We start from the raw sequence: 13066 nt of genomic DNA, 5'->3' as shown, positions 1-13066 counted from the left end.
TCCTGTCATACCCGTACAAAAACGTGTTAACCAAACAATAACATTATGTGGTAGTTTGCGTGAAGCTGACTTGTTGCTTCATAGCGGTGATCTTATACTGTTCTAGTTCATCTTCAAATTGTATGGTTCCAGTGTTAGATAAAAAAAATACAAATTAATTAGCCAGACTTGTCTTTCTATTCTTTTTTTAATGCTCTCCTTTGAAATGTACAACTTGTCCTTATCTTCTATTTTCATTCTGCCACGCAGCTCCTCCAGAGTTCCTCATCCCGCTTAGCGATGTAACATGTGAGAGTGGCGACAATGTCACTCTCAGGTGCAAAACGAGTGGGCGCCCCCGTGCCGCTGTCACCTGGCGAGGTCCGGACAATAACACTCTTAGCAACAACGGACAATACAGCATCATCTACAGGTAGCGGAATAGAATTATTAAAGACATTAGGGTAGAAAAGTTTAGATTCATCAAATCATTGATTGACAGATTGTGCTTAGAAGGGGTACAACCTGGCGCAATTGGAACATTTTCATAGATATTGAATTTATTACATTTAAACCACATAATATTGGATCTAAGATGTTTGGAGTAGAAGGGCCCCAAAGTCATTTGTATGTTAGAATATTTTTTACACCTTACCATTTGTTTAGAACCATTCTTGTTGCTTTTAATTTGAATTTTGGACGGTGTGTATGTTTAAGAATGTATTGAATTGCATTTGTGTATGACCACATCGTTTTTGCAAATGAGCTAAAAATATATATTCTTTTTTTTCTGCAGTGAGACAGGAGAGGCGACCCTGTGTATCCTCGGGGTGACTATGGAGGACAACGGCAGATACACCTGTGTTGCCATGAATGTAGCAGGTTCTGTAACCACCTCCGCCAGCCTCAGAGTCTCAGGTGAGAGTTCTGCCATGGATGTGATTTCTTCCAACTATCTAATCGCGCTGATTTTGAAGTCCAGTTTGCTTTGAAATGAAAGTTAGAGGACACTGTATTTTCTGCAGGAAGCCCAGATGATAGCAACAATGCAATTTGGAAACGAGGTTTTGAATACCACTACACTGATATTTCTGAACTTGGAAGGTAGGAAAGCATTTGTTTGATTCTAGTACATAATTTTGCATGTGTGTTGAACCTAACAACAACAAAATCCAACACAGGCTAAGAATTTCATCTGAGCCCCATTTGTGTTCCACAGAGGCCGCTTCTCGGTGACCAAGCGGTGCGACCAGAGAGGCAGCAAATGGACCGTTGCAGCGAAACATGTCAACAAGAAGCTGCTGCGACGGGAACAGGTGCTGCAGGAGGTCAAACTCCTCCAGACTGTTGACCATCCCAACCTGGTCCGCTTCCTGGACACGTATGAGACGGCCAACAGCTATGTTCTTATTTTAGAGATGTAAGTATGGCGTTTAAACCAGAAAGGCCAATATTACCTGCTTTCGAGCAACGTGACCGAAGTTGTGTTCCTGGCTGCTGTGTTCAGGGCAGACCAAGGGCGCTTCCTGGACTACATCGTGAGCTGGGGAAACCTGACGGAGGAGAAAGTAGCCCTGTACCTCAGAGATATTCTTGAAGCTCTCCAGTACCTGCACGGCTGGAGGATAGCACACCTTGACCTCAAAGTATACAAATCTGAATTTATTCCATCTGTGCAAACTGTGTGGAGTACGGAAGCCGTCCTAACTGTACCATCTGTCGATGTTTCTGCAGCCTGAGAACATTGTGGTAGAACAGGTGTCTTCCCAGCCTGTGGTGAAGCTCACTGACTTTGGTGATGCCATTCAGCTTAACCCTCCTTCCACCTACATACATCCTCTTCTTGGGAGCCCAGAGTTCTCTGCCCCTGAGCTGGTTTTGGGTCAGCCCGCCTCCCTGATGTCTGACATGTGGAGCTTGGGTCTGTTAACTATTAAGATACATGATAAGCAGCTCAAAGTGTAGTTTCATAACCTTTTGATGACTCACATTGAAACAATTCACTCACCACGTTGTTTAAACCCACCCACGCACTCGAAAGACATTCAATACAAAAGCTATGTTAATATATATTTTTTACAAATGTACGTATACTGATCCATAGACGAATAGATTTAAAAATATCATGGATAAGTCGGTGACCAGGAAAGAAAATACTGCGAATAAAATGGGGTTTTGCCACCTTCGCCAAGAGTTAAATCTACTAATGCTGAACCACACAAAAGTGCGTGGAAAAAGAAGTTGTTTCATTACTGCTCATCTTATCATGGAGATGTGTCTCACAGGGGTGTTGACCTACGTCGTGCTCAGCGGCGCATCGCCTTTCCTGGACGAGAGTCTGGAGGAGACGTGTCTGAACATCTGCCGCCTGGACTTCAGCTTCCCTGACGACTACTTTGAAGGCGTGAGCGCAGCCGCCCGCGACTTTGTGTGCCTGCTGCTGCAGGGGGAGCCCGAGCAGCGGCCTTCAGCGAGCTCCTGCCTGCGGGATCCGTGGCTCCGCCTACCCGGCGTAGCGGACAGGGATGTTGGCTACGCTGCCTCAAATCGCATGCAGCTTCCGCCGTGCCAAAATACCGCTTCGCATCTGGACACGTCCCGGCTCATTTCTTTCATTGACAGACGGAAACACCTGAATGATGCCCGGCCCATCGGGTCATTGAAGGTGTTTCTTCACAGTCGCTTGCTTAATCAAGTGTAACAGGAAGTACCCGGGGCGAAAGCTTTTCCCTGCCGGCTGGTTTGCTTTTCTTAACCAATCTCTGATGGAATGGTTGGCGTGCAAACTTGTGTATTCTCATGCTCATCTCTTCCACACTAAGGTTCCCTCACTGATCCACAAGTGTCCTGCTGCTGCTGACTGACTGAATGACCTCTGCTGATAAACCCTTTGACTCCACCCCTTCCCTCCTAACCTTGGCATACTGTGTTTATGCCTGCACAACAAACTGTTGGAATCCCTGCGAGACTTCCAAACCTGACTTAGCGGACACAAAGGCAAGTTTATCTTTTCTTGCGAGTCATATAATTATAAAAGGACATAGAATACTGTGTGTGTCCGGCTGCTTTTAGTTGACCACAGGAGAAGCCTTTTTCTTTGTAAAAAGAGATTACTTTTTGTAAGCGAAACCGTGTACAGTTAGGGAACAAACATGCGAGTAAGCTTTGAGGAATACAACAGCAGTAAGTAAGTCGAAGAATAAAAACAAACATGTACAAACCGAGTGGCGTTCATCAGTGAGGTCCGCCTGTTGTCATGGCAACGTGAAGATCAGACCAAGTATTCCGCTGTGGTCACTTTGAGTGCAATAGTGCGTGTTGTCCTCGTACTTGCCTTCAGCATCAAAGCTAGAGTTGTTTCAGCTAATGACTAAAACGTTCAAGGCAAAGCTTCTTCGCCTTATTTGTAAATAAATTACTCTCGCTTTTTCATTTGTCATTTATGAACAATCTGTTGCCACTGAACAAAGTTTTATTTCATTGACGGCATATTCGTGACGCAGAGATGATGCACTAATTTAGAAATGCACTCATTTTATGTCGGTCTCCACGTGCAATGTTGCAGCTTGAACAACTATTTATGAAGAATTGTTTTGTAGCTGTAGTCTTTCAAGGAAATAAAGGCATGTACGTAACTGGTACTGCAATAGACGTCTGTATTGTGTTAACTCTTTTTGTATTAAGTTCAGTACTAATATCTGCAACAGCCCAGCTGAATGAGAGCTTTGGCAAAAATGTAAAATGTGTATGTATTCAAAAGAAAGTCAGGCACTTATGCTTTTCCTTTGTCATTGCTTGTTTCCATAATAATACCAAAGTTTTCTATTTGTTTTCCTGTATTATTCTAATTTTTCGTGTTAACTTATAGAGAGCACAGTGAACCCAGATATTTAAGAGTTTACATTCATAACATTTTATTTATTATTATTATTTCACGAGAATGTTTGGTGATTTCATTGCTGCGTTAAGGCGGGACTTCACTTTGCTTGCTTTATGTTTGTATCCTTAAGCAATATAGCATGAGCTTAGCACGGGGTGCCTAATCCATTTAGGAGACATTTCCTTTTGTTTCATGTCCTCCTGTTTAGTAAGTAGTCCAGAGTGGCGGTTAAGATGTGGTGCGTCAAATTTCATTGGATGAGTTAGGTCAACTAATCTGAAGAAACATACTGAGTTCTACAATCTTTATAGATGCCCTTTTTATTTCTTTGTGTGTGTCTGGGTTCCCTAAAAAATATTCATCGAATTATGTAAAAGCCTCTATTAAGCAGAATATGTTGTAATTAATTAATTGCCTTTGTGATTCCCTCATCCCACTCTTGCTTGTGATGTAAAGATGTACAGAGAGGGGCAGAGGGCATTTTGCCTCCAGCCAGGATGTAAACCTCAAAGAGTGACTGTTTCATATTTGAAATACGCAACACTGACTGCGGCAATGTCAATTTGAATGTTGTATGATGACTTCATTTTTACTTTTGCATGTATATTCCTATGTACAGAAAACTGTGTTTACATGTTACATGTAAGTGTAAATATTTTAGTTTGTGGTGTTATTTTTGCCATTAAACGTTCAAAGAGCAACAGCTGTTTCTTTTGATAAATCCTCCAATGCAATTTTGTAATGTTATATTTTTTATTTTGCAGGTAAGAGAGAGTTGCGTATTTTATCTTCAACAGTACAATGTATGCAAAAAACTATGAGTACACTAACAGCATTCTTTTTTTGTTTTGCATGCTGTGGTTTCCTTTGTTTGCGTAAACCCGTAGATGGAACTGAAATTGTGTTGGTACGTCTGAGCGCACAACTCAAGTAAGTATGAAGGTGTCACTGTACTGATTTCCTGTCGCGGTTGAGAATTGCACAAATGTTACCCTTCAGCTCCACTGAGCTATTTAGAAAAAAAATTCAATGACATTACAAAATTGCCTTCTACAAGATATGCTCACTAGATAATACAAGCACATCACTTGTATCATCTAAATCCATTACAAGAGCTCTCTCAATGTTTTTAATGTGTGTTCAGATAAAAGAAGATAATGAAATGATCCAAAACTGAATGATGACCTCACTTCACACAGCAGTGCTCCTCTCAACCAAGCTGGTGGTTCGGGAGATATCGGACCTGATGCTCTGTTGCTGTGGTATGAAGACCTTGACAAGCTGGCACAAACCACATGGAAGTCTGTGGATCAACCTGAGCAGGTGCCTCCTGAACTTCCGGCCCACAAAAACATACAGCGCAGGGTTGAGGCAGCTGTGAAAGTAGGCGACGACCTCAGTGATTTGTATGGCCAATCTGATGACTTGGCTGCTTTTGCACTCCGTGTAGACTTGCAAGAGTTCCAGCGCTTTGAACAACACCACTATGTTGTAGGGCCCCCAGCATATGAAAAAAACAGCCACCACAATGACCACCAACTGGATGGTCTGCCTTTTAGACGACTGGCAGGAAAGCAGCCGCCTGATGATTTGCAAGTAGCAAAAGGACATGATGACCATGGGAAGAAGTAATCCTAAAATGTTCATTTTCATGAGACCAAAAACACGCCAGTAACTATCGGAGTTGTCCGAAGTGAATGGTTCATACACAGCGTAGCAGAAAGTGGCGTTCATGTGGTCAGGCTGCTGTTTTAGGTAGAGGAGCTCAGGAAAAGAGGCCAAAAATCCAGCTACCCATGTGACGCCTGCTGCAATTATCCCAAAGAAGCACGTGCGTGCCCTCATGGCGTAAACAGCATGGACGATCGCTAAATACCTGTCGATGCTCATTACCACGATAAAAAAAATGCCTGAATATAAAACTATGTAGTAAATACCCAGGACCACTTTGCACATAGTGTCCCCAAATATCCACTGGTCATGAACTTGGTAGGCCAGGAATGGTAGGGAACCGACCAACAGGAGGTCAGCGATGGCCAAGTTCAGGAGGCAGACGTCCGTCATGTTGCGAAGTCGCACCTCGCAGACAAGGACCCAGACAACCAAAGAGTTGCCAACAAAGCCCAGGATGAAGAATATACAGTAGATAGCTGGAAGAAAAGAAGCTCCGTGCTTCTCGTACACACACATCCCAAAGCCCTCATCTGGAATAAGGCTGTAGTCTATGTCATCGAATGTCGTGCTTTCAGCAACGGCTGTTGAAATAGGCCTAAAGGAAGCAAAATGATGAACATTAACATCTTAAAATGTTTACCTCTCAATTGGATGTGATTTACAGTACAGTCTGGCACAGATGGGTAACTAGGATCGTTGCTTTTATCCTACAGACTGCCCATCGTTTTAAAACTGATAATTGTGCATTTGACTTCTCAAATGATCACATGTACAAGCAATACATGTCGATAGTTTCACTTTTAAAACGTGTGGTTTATTAAGTATTGCTCATCCTCACAGTAAAAGACCAAGATGGTGTCATCATTTCTATTTGGAATTTTGTTGTTGTTTTTTTAGTTTTAATGCACTTATTTTTGTATAAGTCTTGTTTTCATGTGGTTTGTATCCTGTTTTTCCCATTCGTTTTTTTTTTTTTTTTGCACGTTTTCCCCAAAGTTGCACACACAACATTTCTACAAAATATCAATATATTTCAAGATTCTGTAACAATGAAGTGTTGATTATCAGACTTATCAAGAGTGTTGTCAGAGCAATGTATTCGTACCTTGTTAATTCCACTGGAAAGACGCTCTCATTCAACCCACCGAGAACCGAAGCACTTTGGGCCATGGTTGTCTGTAAAATATAAAATAAGTTTGTTATTATAATAGTATATGCCTTATTAAAATTGCAATTTTCAATATTACATATTCAAATGAAAAAAATATTACATTTAGACCTACTACTTGAAATTAAATCATAATATTTAATACAGTGACATAATACAGTATTAAATATTGTAATGTAATATATTCTGTTTAGAAATAGGTGGACAGGATAAATAAAACGAGACTTAACATTTGTAAAAACTGATTGTGTGCATTTCAGTGGAAAACACACATTAACACACTATGACATTGTGAACTCACTATGTTATTCTGTTGATACAAAAGAAAAGTAGAACCTTACCTTTGAGAGATTTCAAGATATGATGTCGGTAGTAATCCTAGATTGATCCCATTGGTTATTAAATGTTCACCTCCAAATAGCAAAAAAATTACAATTGCCAGCTATATTGTTCTTAAGAGACGAGGAGGCTATATTTTTTGTTGCAAAGCTTCCTGAGGACGCTTTCAAATATATAGAACCACAAGTCGGTTGAGAGGTTTAAAAAAAGAAAAAAAATACGATGTCATGCAGCAAATGCACGCTGCTCAAGACTCAAGCAGTGTCGCACATTGCTTTGTGACAATTCAAGTGTTGTGGTGGCTCTTCCTTGACAACAATTTTCCAGATGACACATTTCTGCTCCGGCTTGAAGTCAAATATTTTTCGCTTTTGGATGAAGTGTTAACCCTTCACTCCCTTAAATGTGGTGACGTATTTCAGTATGTTATAACATGTTTTCAAAAACCATTTAAATACAAATGATCAAAAATGAAACAAGTCAACAACAGCTGTAATTATCAAACATTTCCTTTATAAACAATACTTCTTTAAACAATTATCTTCTGGCTTTTGCCAGAGTACATGATGAATCTTTTCTGCCCTAATGTATGTCAAGACAATATTCAAAGTCAAAAAAAGTCAAAGTCTGCTTTATTGTCAATTTCTTCACATGCCAAGACACACAAAGAAATGGAAATTACGTTCCCACTATCCCACGGTGACAAGACATAGTACACAATATACATACAAGTAAACAACACAAAAAAAATAAAAACAAGAAGGTACCACTGTACTTTCCTGCCCTTTATGATGAACTTTCATGATAATCATAAAGTGAGTCATCTGTGAGTGATTTCTGCACCAAAGCAGAGACTGCAGAAATTTAAATATCTGGAGTAAGATTATATCCAATTGCTATAGATATCGTGAAATAAATTGGTGATACACATTTTGATATGGTCTGCTTGATCCGTGGTCTTTGTTTTTGTAATTTAAAGGCTGAGCCACGACACCAATGAGACCCTCCACCACATAATGTAGCAGACATTGTTGTACACAAACACAGGCACAAACACAAGTCCAACATTTTCTGTAAGAGTTGTGGGAGAGCAGTGAAAAGTTGAAGCTTAAAGTTTTATCCAAGTAAAAAGTAAAAGACTACATTCTTGGACAAACTTGCACTTTGCAAGACGGGAGTGGGCAGACGGACTGACAGATATAATTTGCGCTACATGATAAAGGTGCCTTCAGAGGACCTGGCTGAACTCTTTCGGGAAGAGTAGTCTGATGAATGCCATTGGGCGATAGAAATCCCAGGCACACATTTCATCAGCTGCAAGACACGTCTCATAAACTTCTGTCCAACAAAAGCATATAGGATGGGATTCAAGCAACAGTGAGTGTTTGCAATTGCCTCAGTAACTATTACTGACAATTTTATATTTTTCTGAGAGTCACAGTCAGTTAGGACATTTCGATTATAATGCAGATACATCAGAAAACATGAAATGTTGTACGGTGCCCATAACAAGAAAAAGATAACCACAATTGAAATGATCAGCTTTACAACACGTAGCTTCTTTGTACTCCTTATTCTCATCAGGACAGGTATGATCCTAGAGTAGCTGAACACCATAACCAGCAGAGGAAGCACCAGACCCAAAATATTCCTTGTTAAGATCATGTAGACCCGCCAGGCATCATTATTTGGTTCATAACTGCAACCCAGCCCATACTGCTGTTTTGTCTCTGAAGTGAAGATGAAAGAAGGAAGGGATACACAGAAGCTCAGCAACCACACAACCACAGTGAGTATGAACCCTGTTCTCCTTGTGCGGTATTTGGTCACCTTCACGTCATGTTTAATAATCAAGTAGCGGTCCAGTGTCATGACAACCATGAAGAATATGCTGCAGAAGAAGCTGGTACTGAGGGAACCACCGCTGAAATGGCACAAAAAGTCACCATGAGTCCACTCTTTGACCATAGTGTAGTGCGTGTAGAGCGGTAGTGAAATGATGAAGAGTAGATCAGACAAAGCTAAGTTGAATAGACAGATATCAGTCATGGTTGTCTGGTTACGATGTTTCACCAGGACACACACCACAAGGACATTACCTTGAAAGAATGGGAGAAACATGAACGTGGGAACGTGGTTGTGTCCTTAGTTAAACAATATACGTATTTGACACTTACCAATGAAGCCAAGGATGACAACCAAAGAGTAGAGAATAATGATGAACACTCTGCCAAAGTCAATTATACCACTGGTGTCGCAGGGAGAATACTCTGAAGCTTCTAATTGATCGTAGTCGTCGTACGTCATTATGGCAGTGACAGTTGTTTCTGCAGACACAAGGTTTTCGATATCCTGCTTTATTGCAACCTGGGCTTCATATTGAAACACAGACCAGGTCTGACTCTGATGCTAAAATGTATGTGCTAACAGCCAAAGAGTTGTTTTTTTCCAGATCTCGCTGTGCAGCAGTAACGAAAGAAATCAATCAACACTGGGGCAAAACTTTGCTGCATGACACGGGAGAAAGAGTTTCTCTTTATATCACGGTAACCGTAAAACAGTATAATTAGGACTTCACGAGCAGTGGATATTTTTTATTACTGGGTTATCAGTGCTGTATTGTTTCATTTGTGTATTTTTTATTTTACCTTATTTTGTGCTGCTCCTTTTTTTAGCTATCACTATGTTGTGATTTGAGGGTTTGTTTTTCCCCATAATGTTGTCTCTTTTCTGATTTCTGTCTCAATTTATTTATTTATTTACTTTAAACCCATATAATGACAAAGCAATACTTTAGCTCTTCCAAATCAACACAGGGCCCATGTTAATTAAACTACACAATGAAGACCACACAACAAAACATTCACAAGCATATATATGGATTCAGTATGTTGAATACTACTGTATACTGTAATCATTCGATGATGTCCCAAAATACTCACTAAATCAATCACTCAAATGTAAAAATTGTCATGCTGTCAGGAAACCAGCAGACTTTCTCAAGCCCTTTACTGAGTAAATGTACTCACTAAATCAATAACTAAAATGTTAAATTCACCTGACATGATGATTGATGTCTTGCTGTCAGGAAACCAGCAGCCTTTCTCTCACCCTTTACTGAGTAAATGTTTCAGTTGAAAGTATTAAGTGTCCTAAAGGCTTCACGCAAGAAGGAACATCAGTGCAGCTGTTGTTTCCTGTGTGAGTTGATCCTTATCAAGTGAGTACAAGTGTGTGCAAAGATAACCAAAAATAATGGAACCACCACAAGTACAATATATACTCGCCTACTTTTGCACAAACAATAAAAATAAACACATTACAATACCTTCTGCAGATGTCATCCCTGATCTGCAGAAGGCACGCCATTATTTCTTGGCTTTGGACCATTGTCTCATTTGGAGGTGCTCATTCAGTGGTCCTGGAGCCCAAGCTCGCCAGAGAAGTAATGTTACATGCCAGAGAAGTAAGATACCCCTAAAATCTGCAACCGAGGTTTGAACTGCCAAGCAGTAGGGCTTCTGCTACCAACCAGGCCATACTCAACCTAACCCCTTTGACCACTTCCCCATTTGAAATCCTATAGAAAATGAAGGGAGATTCCCTTGTTTCCTTGCAAACAGTGTGTACGAGTGGATCAAATGTGTTGGGCTTGAGGTATAGTGGTCAGAGAAGAGCGTGGTCACCATTAAGGACATCGCTGGAATTTTTAGGAATAAGACATGCAGAGGAACTTGTGCATTTGCTCCATTTTTACAGGGTTTATATTTATTGTACCGTAACCTTAAGCAATTTTGAAGTAATCTGTATGGACGTTCGAAAAATATGTTTTATAATAATTTTCTTGTCGTCTACTTTGAGGGTCACCTCACCAATAGGCACAAGACTTTGAGCTCAAACTTTAAACAACATTTTCTTTTATTTAATCTATTTAACAGTTGCATCGCATACATACGCCCAATTTTTCTATTTGCAGAATGAACATATACATAACAGGTCAAAGGACAAATTTAGAAATGTTACACAGTACTTAATATTCAAATACAATTTCATTTTGATCCAGGGTCAGTACACTTTTCTTGTTGGAAACAAGAGACAAGACATGGACACATGATATCAACTCAGATAAAAAAAAAAAATAGAAATAAGTGGAGACGAATTGTTAAATTTCGCTTTGTGAATGTGGAATTTACCCAAAAGCAAATGAACATTAACAACATACTTAAGTGCAGTATCATCAGACTCAAAACCACTTATACATCTGTAAAAGATGATCTTTGGTCCGAATGTCTATACGTTTACCGAATGGCCATCGTGGATGATTGACCAGCGACATGCTGACGAAAGCAGGATTGTTGACAGTTGCATCAAGTTTTACTGGATGAGTCAGTTCAAAGCGGATACTAGTTTCAGAATAAAAGTTAACAGAAGAGACATGTCATTATGCAACATTATATCAGAGTGACAGTGCTGACATGACTAATTTATCTTCCGTTTTTGACGTTTATTAAGCCAGGATACTTTTCAAAACGTTACATACCTTTTTGTGCTGAACAAAACTAAATACAAAGAAACAAAAAAAACGTGTGAATGTTCGTATTTTTATTTTGAAAGATCAAGCAGGAAAAAGAAAACTGTTCAAATTTGCTAGTGGTTTAGGTGAATCAACACTGGGAGCGTTGAGATTAAATCAAGTGGATTTGACATCGTGCAGAAAAAGGTAATGAGCGAGTGCGTCTTCTGTGAAATAAGATAATTAAAAAACAAACGTCATGGTTCGACTATTGTGTCGTAGTTGGCCTTCAAGTCACTCAGCTTTGTTTGCACGCGAGTACCGTCATCTTTGCTCACCTACTTGTTGACCCTATGAGAGAATATATCACAATCGTTACAGACGTCATTTTTTTTGGGAACTAAATAGATCAAATCTGGCAATGCTAAACCTTAAGTGCAAGTATGGTGGATTTCCTGCAAGGTTGGGTTAAGTAGCGGATCTGTGGACCCTTCTTGAGCAATCTTCGCCTCAAGTTGGATTTCGCCGCAATGACCGAACCTTTAGAACCGTCGGCTGGGTAAGTCATTCACAGGTCCAAAACTGTGTGACTTGGCTCATTTAGCTATTGCTTACATATTAAAGTGATCGGTCTGTTTGTGAATTATTGTCAATGCGAATTAACCGCACAGCCCACTGACAGGTGGGGCGCGTTCCTCCTTTTCAATTGCACCCCACCCAAAGAAAGTTTCTCTGTTATTATTTAATTGGCTGGAAAATATTACTTAGAGGTATTTCTACAGAAGTATTAGTAGAATTACACGACAATACTGTATTGTGTATGTGTTCTCTTTTGTAACCAGTTTTCTGACAACAGAGAATTCCAGCATGAGCATGATGGAACCCCCTCACCTCCCCCCGACGACGCACAATAACCGAGTCAAACAATTTAATTGTCGCTTCTATTGCTTGTGATGGAACGCGCGCGAGAGCGTCACCAAACTAACTATACGTACAGTGTTTTGATTGTATTGTTATGATTGAACTGCTTGCCTTAAGCAATAATTGTCTCTCGTTTACACTTACGGCTATTGATGTTTTGGTCTAATTTATTAAAGAAAGCATGTATTAACAAAATCGATGGAAAAGCAAGCAGTAAGCAATATTTTGAATTCTTGATCAGAATATGATAACAATGTTATTATGGGTCCACTTAAAACGTAATATATAATATATATTATATTTAAAAAAGTGTGTGTGTGTGTATATATATATATACTTTTTTATATATTTTATTTATATATATATATATCTTTTTTTAAACTCTGCAGGACGATCGCTATGTCCGCTAGAGCCATTTCAATCTCGATTTAGCACCATGACAACTTGCTCAAGCCAGCCTATTATGTATCATCCATCTATGGGAGGTGTAACTGTTTTCCTCTGTTCAGTTTGTAGTGGAAGACAGCATAGATAGGAATGTAACTGGGTTTTTGTACTTTCTCGATGCCCCTAATTTAATTGTTTTTTTTTA

The 13066-nt window shown here is 39.8% G+C and overlaps 4 protein-coding genes and 1 long non-coding RNA gene across 9 annotated transcripts in view; 3 read left to right on the top strand and 2 right to left on the bottom strand.

Annotated features, from left to right (window-relative positions):
• triob (trio Rho guanine nucleotide exchange factor b) overlaps positions 1-4108 on the top strand; it is a 67112-nt gene extending 63004 nt beyond the window's left edge. For both annotated transcript variants that reach the window (XM_037272780.1, XM_037272782.1), the window contains 7 exons: positions 250-412; positions 776-897; positions 1005-1083; positions 1199-1399; positions 1487-1625; positions 1714-1900; positions 2265-4108. In XM_037272780.1, the coding sequence (XP_037128675.1) occupies positions 250-412; positions 776-897; positions 1005-1083; positions 1199-1399; positions 1487-1625; positions 1714-1900; positions 2265-2680 (1307 nt within the window). In that variant the 3' untranslated portion in view covers positions 2681-4108. The remainder of the gene's footprint in view (positions 1-249; positions 413-775; positions 898-1004; positions 1084-1198; positions 1400-1486; positions 1626-1713; positions 1901-2264) is intronic.
• Positions 4109-4629: 521 nt separating this feature from the next.
• On the bottom strand, positions 4630-7182 carry LOC119135319 (C-C chemokine receptor type 1-like). The gene is made up of 3 exons (XM_037272784.1): positions 7043-7182; positions 6639-6709; positions 4630-6128 (listed from the first exon to the last, which is right to left on the bottom strand). Exons 2-3 carry the CDS (start codon positions 6701-6703, stop codon positions 5051-5053), a joined length of 1143 nt encoding a protein of 380 aa, XP_037128679.1. The 5' UTR covers positions 6704-6709; positions 7043-7182; the 3' UTR covers positions 4630-5050.
• On the top strand, positions 6124-7970 carry LOC119135321. The gene is made up of 3 exons (XR_005100540.1): positions 6124-6345; positions 6589-7649; positions 7804-7970. It is a non-coding gene; the product is annotated as an uncharacterized LOC119135321 (long non-coding RNA).
• Positions 7971-7994: 24 nt separating this feature from the next.
• Positions 7995-10212, bottom strand: LOC119135320 (C-C chemokine receptor type 1-like). Its single transcript, XM_037272785.1, has 4 exons — positions 10099-10212; positions 9218-9367; positions 8236-9139; positions 7995-8196 (listed from the first exon to the last, which is right to left on the bottom strand). Exons 1-3 carry the CDS (start codon positions 10103-10105, stop codon positions 8250-8252), a joined length of 1047 nt encoding a protein of 348 aa, XP_037128680.1. The 5' UTR covers positions 10106-10212; the 3' UTR covers positions 7995-8196; positions 8236-8249.
• A 1477-nt stretch (positions 10213-11689) lies between these two features.
• cobl (cordon-bleu WH2 repeat protein) overlaps positions 11690-13066 on the top strand; it is a 29595-nt gene continuing 28218 nt past the window's right edge. For 3 of the 4 annotated variants that reach the window (XM_037273773.1, XM_037273774.1, XM_037273771.1), the window contains exon 1: positions 11801-12112. In XM_037273773.1, coding sequence (XP_037129668.1) covers positions 12084-12112 — 29 coding nt within the window. In that variant the 5' untranslated portion in view covers positions 11801-12083. Of the gene's footprint in view, positions 11761-11800; positions 12113-13066 lie in introns of those variants that run through there. The other variant, XM_037273772.1, reaches the window with a different exon arrangement.

The sequence above is a fragment of the Syngnathus acus genome, chromosome 16, assembly GCF_901709675.1.
Source record: "Syngnathus acus chromosome 16, fSynAcu1.2, whole genome shotgun sequence".
NCBI classification, from domain to species: Eukaryota; Metazoa; Chordata; class Actinopteri; order Syngnathiformes; family Syngnathidae; genus Syngnathus; species Syngnathus acus.
This window is presented reverse-complemented; position numbering and strand designations above follow the sequence as displayed.